Here is a 9,887-nt window from a genome sequence, read left to right as displayed (position 1 = left end):
CCCCTTATAAATGGAATATGTGCATGTGCTGGAAATGTTTGTATGACAGTAATTGTTATTGAAAAATCAGATTTTACAATTGTGTTAGAAATGATTGACTTCTATGCCGGTGCTGGTCTGATCTTCATGGTGATGGCTTTCAGGGAGTATGTAAAGCCTTTCCATGTTTGCCAGTTGATGCCAATACCAAAGGTAGACTCGCCCCATGCATATATCCCATTGGGGTTTGTAAAATGGCAGTCGTTGTGCCAAAATCCTCCGTAGTACACCTGGGCACAGTTGGCGGCATGAAGGTCCTGGTCTTTATCTAACGTTGTAAATTTCTGACCATTGTGATAAACCAGAGAATCTCCTGAGGAGAAGAACAGAGGAGATAAATAAGGACTCTAGGTAACCTAATGATAATACTTACACCAGCTATAGGTATGAACTAGTGATGCACCGATATTACATTTCTGGCTGATACCGATATCCGATATTTTCCTTGCCCAAAAAAACCCGATACCGATGCAGATAACCGATATAATAAATGTTTGCGGCCTTTTAAGCATTCTAGTACAGTTAAATAGTTAACACACATGGGCGCAGCGGTCTAAGGCACTGCATCTCAGTGCAAGTGGCGTCACTGGAGTCCCTGGTTCGAGTCCAGGCTGTATCACATCCGGCCGTGATTGAGAGTCCCATATGGCGGCGCACAATTGTCCCAGCATCGTCTGGGTTTGGCCGGGGTAGGCTGTCATTGTAAATTAGAATTTGTTCTTAACTGACTTGCCTAGTTAAATAAAAGGTTACATACACACACCACACTGACCAAAAAGTTATTTTGTTGGCATTTACGTATGTCCCCATTTCCAGAAAAACGCAATCAAAACCTATTTCTTTCACTTACTTGCTGTGCTGTTTCGTTGTTCATTTGTTCAGTCGTTTCATTCTCAACCAGGATTTGTATGGAACGCCGTTTGGGTCTTTGAGTGTAAAAAAATACACTATTTAACACTATTTGACGTGTCAATTAGGCTTGTTGACCAATCAGGACCTGAATATGACTGCACGTCACATAATAATTTAAGGCGTTCATCATTTTTTTTACATAGTTATTACACATTGATTACACTATCACTCGTATTTCATATGTCACAACAATTCATCGATAAGTATGCTATGTATGAAGCTGGTAAAGTTGTCTCGCGCACCTACAGTGCTGGTCATTAAAAAAAGCTAGCTAGCTCATGGATGCAAACAATGTTAGCTAGCGAACAATGTTCTTCCCCAAAAACACAGCAAAACAACCATCTGTTTCAGTAGCTATAGTTAGCTAGCTAACATCTATTTCAGTAGCTATAGTTCGCTAGCTAACATCTATTTCAGTAGCTTTTAGTTCGCTAGCTACATCTATTTTCAGTAGTTTAGTTCGCTAGCTAACTCCTATTTCGTGCTTAGTTGCTAGTAACATCTATTTCAGTGCTATAGTTCGCTAGCTAACATCTTATTTCCTGTAGCTTTAGTTGCTTGTTAACATCTATTTCAGTAGCTATAGTTCGCTTGCTAACATCTATTTCAGTAGCTTTAGTTACCTAGCTAACACTATTTCAGTAGCTATAGTTGCTAGCTAAATCTGTTTCAGTAGCTTTAGTTACATAGTAACTTATATACTAGGTGTCCATCATCTAAAATAACCTAATTATAAGACGTTTCTTATTTGATTATTCGTCGACCATCTATGTGAACTTAGCCAACAATAAGGATTAAACCACAATAGTGGCTTTGCGGTTAGCCTTCAATAAAGTATGTCATCATTCTACTATTTTATTTACTTTTGCATTACTGTCAATGAATACTTTATTTTGAAGGCAAACCGAAATGCACTATTGTGCCTAATCCTTATTGTTGGCTAGCTTCAACAACTCATAACCCGAGGTCGGTCGAGCCTCATAGCAGATGAAGCTAGCTGGCTGCTTATAAACGTTAGCTTTGTGCAATCAGAGTTAAAGATGCTGGCTAGCTTATTTATTTTCATGAATGAATTCAATTTCAATAGGCGAACAACAAGTGGAACCTAGTAATACTAATCACAAGGAATCTAATCATTCCCAAGAAAAATGAAAATGACTGCAGTTTCTACTGGTAATTGTTTCAGGCTGGTTTGTATGGATGCTAGTAAGTACCCAAGCTAATGCTAGCTACCCCAGAAGTGCGTAGACCAATGATGCTTACTTACACAATGGATGAAACACATAACGCGCCGAACCGATGAATGGCATTTTTAGTTTAATATCAGCGATTCCGATATGTTCACCCGATATATCGTGCATCCTAGGTAATGAACCTTGTTGAAGATTTTCTTGGATTTTCTTTGGTACTGTTCTGCGTACATACTCTAGGACTATATTCTGGTACTATATTCTGGTACTATACTCTTGGACTATATTCTAGTGCTAATATTCTGGTACTATACTATTGGACTATATCTGGTACTATATTCTTGGACTATATTTAGTTGCTATATTCCGGTGTATATTCTAGCGTACTATACTCTTGGACTATGGTCTGTGCTATACTCTTGGACTATATTCTAGTGCTATATTACGGTTATATTCTGGTATATACTCTTGGACTTATTTCTGTGCTATATTATGTACTTATTATAGGGTACTATATCTTGGACTATATTCTGGTACTATATTCTGGTACTATACATATTGGACTATATTCTGGTACTATATTCTTGGACTATATTAAGGTGCAATATCTGGTATATTCTTTGTACTATAAATCTTGGACATATTATGGTACTATATCTTTGGACTATATTCTGGTAGCTATATTCTTGGTACTATTCTGGTACTTATTCTTGGACTATATTCTAGTGCTATACTTTTATGCTATATTATGGTATATATTCTGTACTATATATTGGACTATATTCAGGTGCTATATGCGTGTATATATTCTGGTCTAGTATTCTTGGAACTATATCTGTGACTATACTCTTGGACTATATTCTAGTGCTATAATATTTTGGTACTATACTTGGTACTATACTCGTGGACTATATTCGGGTACTAATATTCTGGTACTATATTCTGGTACTGTATTCTTGGACTATATTCTTATGTACTATACTCTTGGACTATATTCTGGTGCATTATTTCTGGTGCATATATTGGATCTATATTTGGTATACGTATATTTGGTACTACCTAGTATATTATTGGATATATTCTGGTACTACCAGTATATCATTTGACTATATTCTGGTACTACAGTATATCTGGCTACAGTATATCTTGGACTATTTTCTTAGACTTTTTTTCTGTTATTTTTTCTTGGACAATATAATTGTCCCCACCTGCTCCTCCATCTTTGAATGAGCCAGTGTTAGCAGGTATCCTTCAGCCTCTGGTCCAACGGAGAAGGAAGAGTACTGAGCATAGACCTTATTCCCCTCAAAGTCCTCCATGGCACCCTCAGCTCATAGGTTCCTTTCATAGTCAGGAGATGCATCGTCTCCAGCCCTGGAGAATGAGATCAACATAGCAATTCACGTGTTGTCTGAATACAATGACAAATGGCCTTGAATGACTAGACAAACGGATGAAGTCATTGGTAGAACAGGTTCTAGGAGGAGAACGTTCTGTTGGCTAGAAGTTAAACCGTTCTTAAGCAGCGTACTCTCCAGCTGCGCTCCCAAACCACTCTTACTGATCCCACTTCTGTGGAAGTTCACTGATCCATCCTGTCGGCTCTGACAAGCTGATTTAGGAGAGATTGTTTAATTGACAGATTAAGAGAGAGATTGATTCAATGACAGATTAAGAGAGAGATATTGTTTTATTGCAGATTAAGAGAGAGATATTGTTTAATTTAAAGATTAAAATAGAGAGAGATTATTAATTGACCGATTAAGAGCAATATATTGTTTAATTGACAGATTAAGAGGAGATATTGTTAAATTTACGATTAAGAAGAGAGAGTTTGTTTAATTGACAGATTCATATAGAGAGATTGTTTAATTGACAGATTAGAGAGAGAGAAATTGTTTTTGACAGATTAAGAGAGAGAGCAATTGTTTATTGTCAGATTAAAGAGAGAGCAATTGTTTAATTGTCAGATTAAGAGAGAGAGAATTGTTTAATTGACAGATTCATATAGAGAAATTTATTTAATTGACAGATTGAGAAAGCGATTGTTTAATTGTCAGATTAAGAGAGAGAGAGTGTTTGATAAACAGATTAGGAGAGAGAGAGMCAGTTCATGGTAAATTAGTCTTTAAGTGTATTTCAATAACACAAATTGAAACTGACCGTCCACTTTCCTAGATGTGCACTTTCCAACCCCATGTCACAGAACACCTGGACAGGTGAGGTAGGTCCTGCAGGGTAGATGGTGTAGACCCCGTTTTGTCCAGAACCTGATCTATAGACCTCATCACAGTCCACTGGATGCAGGGAGGACTGCACCATCCCGGGCACCAGTAGCGCCAGCAGCAAGATGGACTGCAGCACAGGGTAGATGGATATAGCAGTTTTAATGCAAAAACTGTCTACTGTTGGTTCATTTGTATTTTGTATTTATTATGGATCCCCATTAGCTGCTGTACTGTGTACCTCCCATAGTCTGTTCTGGACTTGGGGACTGTGAAGAGAGCTCTGCTGGCATGTCTTGTGGGGTTTGCATGGATGTCCGAGCTGTGCGCCAGTAGTTTAGACAGACAGCTCGGTGCATTCAACATGTCAATACCTCTCATAAATACAAGTAGTGATGAAGTCATTCTCTCCTGTACTTTGAGCCAGGAGAGAATGACATGCATATCATTAATGTTAGCTCTCTGTGTATATTTAAGGGCCAGCCGTGCTGCCCTGTTCTGAGACAATTGCAGTTTTGCTAAGTCCTTTTTTGTGGCACCTGACCACACGACTGAACAGTAGTCAAGATGCAACAAAACTAGAGCCTGTAGGACCTGCCTTGTTCATAGTGTTGTTAAGAAGGTAGAAACTAGGGCCTGTAGGACCTGCCTTGTTGATAGTGCTGTTAAGAAGGTAGAAACTAGGGCCTGTAGGACCTGTCTTGTTGATAGTGCTGTTAAGAAGGTAGAAACTAGGGCCTGTAGGACCTGCCTTGTTGATAGTGTTGTTAAGAAGGTAGAGCATCGCTTTATTATGGACAGACTTCTCCCCATCTTAGCTACTACTGCATCAACATATTTTGACCATGACAGTTTACAATCTAGTGTTACTCCAAGCAGTTTAGTCATCTCAACTTGCTCAATTTCCACATTATTTATTACAAGATTTGTTTGAGGTTTAGGGTTTAGTGAATGATTTGTCCCAAATACAATTTCTTGAAATATTAGGACTAACTATCACAATATCATCACCCACCATCATGTCTCCTGGAGGACACCATATCATCACCACTATATGTCCTCCTGGCGGACACAATATCATGTGCATGAGTTGTTTTGTGCATTTCAATTTGACTGTGATCCTCACCCACATCATGTCTCCTGAGACACAATATCACACCACCATGTCTCCTGGAGGAACACAATATCATCACCATGTCTCCTGGAGGACCCAATATCACCACCACCATGTCTCCTGGAGACACAATATCAATCACGCATGTCTCCTGGAGACACAATATCACCACCACCAATGTCCCTGGAGGACACAAAATCTTCAACCAACCATCAATGTCTTCCTGGGAGGACAATATCATCAACCACCATCATGTCTCCTGGAGGACACAATATCACCACCACCCATCATGTTCTCCTGGAAGGACACAATATCATCACCCATGTCTCCTGGAGGACACAATATCACCACCACCATGTCTCCATGGAGGACACAATATCATCACCATGTCCTCCTGAGGACACAATATCATCACCACCACCAATCATGTCTGCCCTGGAGGACACAATATCATCGCACCACCATGCATGTCTCCTGGAGGACACAATATCATCAACCATGTCTCCTGGAGGACACAAATATCACCACCACACATGTCTCCTGGAGGACACAAATATCATCAGCGCAACCATCTGTCTCCTGTGAGGACACAATATCATCAAATCACCATCATGTCTCCTGGAGGACACAAATATAATGCCATCATGTCTGCCTGGGGACAAACAATATCATCATCATGTCTCCTGGAGGACACAATATCATCACATGTCTCTGGAGGAACACATCATCAACCATCATCCATGTCTCCTGGAGGACACAAATAATAATCATCATGTCCCTCCTGGAGGACACAATCATGCACCCACCATACATGTCTCCTGGAGGACACAATCATCACCAACCATCAAGTGTCGTCCGGAGGACACAATATCATGCAACCCACCAAACCATGTCTCCTGGAGGACACAATATCATCACAACCATGGTTCTGCCCGGAGGACACACATATCATCACTACCAATCAAATGTCTCCTGGAGAACACAATATCATCACAACCACCATGTCTACCTGGAAGAAATAAGCATCATATAAGACACTGTTAAACTGTTGAATGGTCCCGCAGTGTCTGGAGTTTCGAAGGTCAGGGTTATTACGCTGGGAAGAGGTCAGTACACCTCATGAAGATCTCCAGTAGACGAGGCCCAGGGTTAGAGGTCCAGGGGTTATTAACCTGGGAAAGATTGTCGTACACCTCATGAAGGTCTCCCAGTAGACGAGGCCCAGGGTGCAGAGGTCAGGGGTTATTACTGGGAAGAGGGTCCAGTACATCCTCATGAAGGTCTCCCAGTAGACGAGGCGCCAGGGTTAGAGGTCAGGGTAATTACCTGGGAAAGCAGGTCAGTAACACCTCATGAAGGGTCTCCCCAGTAGACGAGGCCAGGGTTAGAGGTCAGGGTTACATTACATGGGAAGAGGTTCAGTACACCTCATGAAGGTCTTCCCAGTAGACGAGGCCCAGGGTCAGAGGTCAGGGTTTATTACCTGGGAAGAGGTGCAGTACACGCTCACTGAGGTCTCGCCAGTAGACGAGGCCCAAGGGTTAGGGTCAGGGTTATTACCTGGGAAAGAGGTCAGTACACCTCGATGAAGGTCTCCCAGTAGATCGAGGCCCAGGGTCAGAGGTGCAGGGTTATTACCTGGAAAGAAGGTCAGTACACATCAATAAAGGTCTCCCAGTAGACGAGGCCCAGGGTCAGAGGTCAGGGGTTATTACCCTGGGAAGAGGTCGTAACACCTCATGAAGGTCTCCCAGTAAAGAACGAGGCCCAAGGGTCAGAGGTAGGGTTTATACCTGGGAAGCAGGTCCAGTACCACCTCATGAGGTGTTCCCCAGTAGACCGAGGCCGCAGGGTTAGAGGTCAGGGTTATTTACCTGGGAAGAGGTCAGTACACCTCATGAAAGGTCTCCACAGTAGACCGAGGTCCCAAGGGTCAGAGGTCAGGGTTATTACCTGGGAAGAGGTAGTACACTCATGAAGGTCTCGTAGAACCGAGGCCCAGGGTCAGAGGTCAAGGGTTATTACGCTGGGAAAGAAGTCAGTACACCCTCATAAAGGTCTCCAGTAGACGAGGCCAGGTTATAAGAAGGGTCAAGGGTTATTACCTGGGACGAGGTCAGTAACACCTCTGAAGGTCTCCTCAGTAGACGAGGCCCAGGGTTCAGAGTCAGGGTTATTACCTGGGAAGAGGTCAGTACATCCCCCCTCCCTGCATGAAGGTCTCCCAGTAGACGAGGCCCAGGGTCAGAGGTCAGGGTTATTACCTGGGAAGAGGTCAGTACACCTGCATGAAGGTCTCCCCAGTAGCGACGGCCCAAGGGCGTACATGTCCACCTGGCTTTCAAGAGCCGACTCCAAGCAGTCCCTCAGGTTCACGCGCCCCTCCCCAGAACCCTCTGGGGCCATGTAGCGGATGCGTTCCACCTGGAAGAGAGACAGAATCAGTCGTTATAAATCTACACTAACCCTGCCAGAACCTCTTGGGACCATGTAAAGTGGAGACTGGACGGCCACTCTGGAGAGAGACAGAACCAGTGTTTAAACTCTACACTAACCCTGCCAGAACCTGCTGGGGCCATGTAGCGGATCGTTCCACCTGGAGAGAGACAGAACCAGTGTTAATAACTCTACACTAACCCTCCAAACCTCTGGGGCCAAATGTAAATGCGGATCGTTTCCAACCTGGAGAGGAGACAGAACCAGTGTTATAAACTCTAACACTAACCCTCCAGAAACCTCTGGGACCATGTCAGCGACTGGAACCCACCTGGAGAGAAGACAGAACCAGTGTTATAACTCTACACTAACCCTCCAGAAAACCTCTGGGGCCTAATGTAGTGACTGGACCCACCTGGAGAGAGGGACAGAAGAGTGTTATAACTCTACACTAACCCTCGCAGAACCTCTTGGGGCATGGTAGTGGACTGGACCCACCTGGAGAGAGACAGCACCAGTGTTATAACTCTAACACTACGCCTCCAGAACCCTTCTGGGACCATGTAGTGGACGACCCACCTGGAGAGAGACAGAACCAGTGTTATAACTCTCACACTAACCCTCCAGAAGCCTGCTGGGACCATGTTAGTGGACTGGACCCACCTGGAGAGAAGACAGAACCAGTGTTATAACTCTACACTAACCCTCCAGAACCTCTGGACCATGTAGTGGACTGGACCCCACCTGGGAGAGAGACAGAACCAAGTGTATACACTCTACCCACTTAACGCCTCCAGAACCTCTGGGGCCATGTAGTGGACTGGACCCACCTGGAGAGAGACAGGAACCAGTGTTATAACTCTTACACTAACCTCCCAACTCTGCGACATGTAGTGACTGGACCCACGCTGGAGAGAGACAGAACCAGTGTTATAACTCTAACACTAACCCTCCAGAACCTCTGGGACCATGTAGTGGACTGGACCCACGCGGAGGAGAACCAGAACCGTGTTATAACCTACACTAACCCTCCAGAACCTCTGGGGCCATGTAAGTGGACTGGACGCCACCTGGAGAGAGACAGAACCAGTGTTATAACTCTACAACTCACCCTCCAGAACCGTCTGGGCACCATGTAGTGGGACTGGTACCCACCTGGACGAGAAGACAGAACCAGTGTAATAACTCTACACTAACCCTCTCAGCACCTCTGGGAACCATGTAGTGGACTGGACCCACTGGAAAGAGAGACAGAACCCAGTGTTATACACTCTACACTAACCTCCAGAAACCTGCTGGGACGCATGTACGTGGACTGGACCAGCTGGAGCGAGACAGGCACCAGTGTTTATAACTCTAACCCACTAAAACCCCCCCCCCCTTTTCCAAGAACCTCTGGCATGTAGTGGAGCTGGACCCACTGAGAGAGACAGAACCAGTGTTATAGACTCTAACACTATACCCTCCAGAACCTCTGGGTACATGTAGTGGACCTGGACCCACCGCTGGAGAGAGACAGAACCAGAATTAGAGAAATAGGGGTTTACAAGTCTGTCCATCTTAGAGCTGTTGGCAGTACGTGGGGGGGGCATTATTAGCTATCAAAGAGGGTGTTGGCTAGCAGACTGGAGCGTGGTTTTACAAGATGAGACCGCCAAGTGCCGAGGCAGTCCAGCGGAGTTGACCAACTCACCTCACTGTGGGCAGCGTTCCCTCCTCCTTCCACCGGATCTGACCAATGGGGTTAGAGGTCAGAGGTTAGGGACTCACCTACTGTGCAGCGTTCTCCTCCTTCTCCAGGTCTGACCACCTGGGTTAGAGGTCAGAGGTTAGGGACTCACCTCAACTGTGGGCAGCGTTCTCCTCCTCTCCAGGTCTGACCCCTGGGGTTAGGGTTAGGGTTAGGGACTCACCTTCGCTGTGGGCAGGTTTCTACCTCCCTCCCAGGCCTGACCACCTGGGGGTTAGCGA

At 44.3% G+C, this 9,887-nt stretch overlaps 1 protein-coding gene across 1 annotated transcript; it reads right to left on the bottom strand.

Moving 5' to 3' along the window:
- Window positions 1–6: 6 nt before the first annotated feature.
- Window positions 7–3,519, bottom strand: LOC112079579 (microfibril-associated glycoprotein 4-like). Its single transcript, XM_024145487.2, is given in 4 exon segments — window positions 7–352; window positions 3,350–3,385; window positions 3,388–3,462; window positions 3,465–3,519. Coding segments are annotated over 4 exon segments (402 nt in total). The 5' UTR covers window positions 3,505–3,519; the 3' UTR covers window positions 7–101.
- Window positions 3,520–9,887: the final 6,368 nt, after the last annotated feature.

This window comes from Salvelinus sp. IW2-2015, unplaced genomic scaffold (assembly GCF_002910315.2).
Source record: "Salvelinus sp. IW2-2015 unplaced genomic scaffold, ASM291031v2 Un_scaffold8542, whole genome shotgun sequence".
NCBI lineage: Eukaryota > Metazoa > Chordata > Actinopteri > Salmoniformes > Salmonidae > Salvelinus > Salvelinus sp. IW2-2015.
The sequence above is the reverse complement of the archived record's forward strand: the minus strand, read 5'-3'. Positions and strand labels throughout refer to the sequence as shown.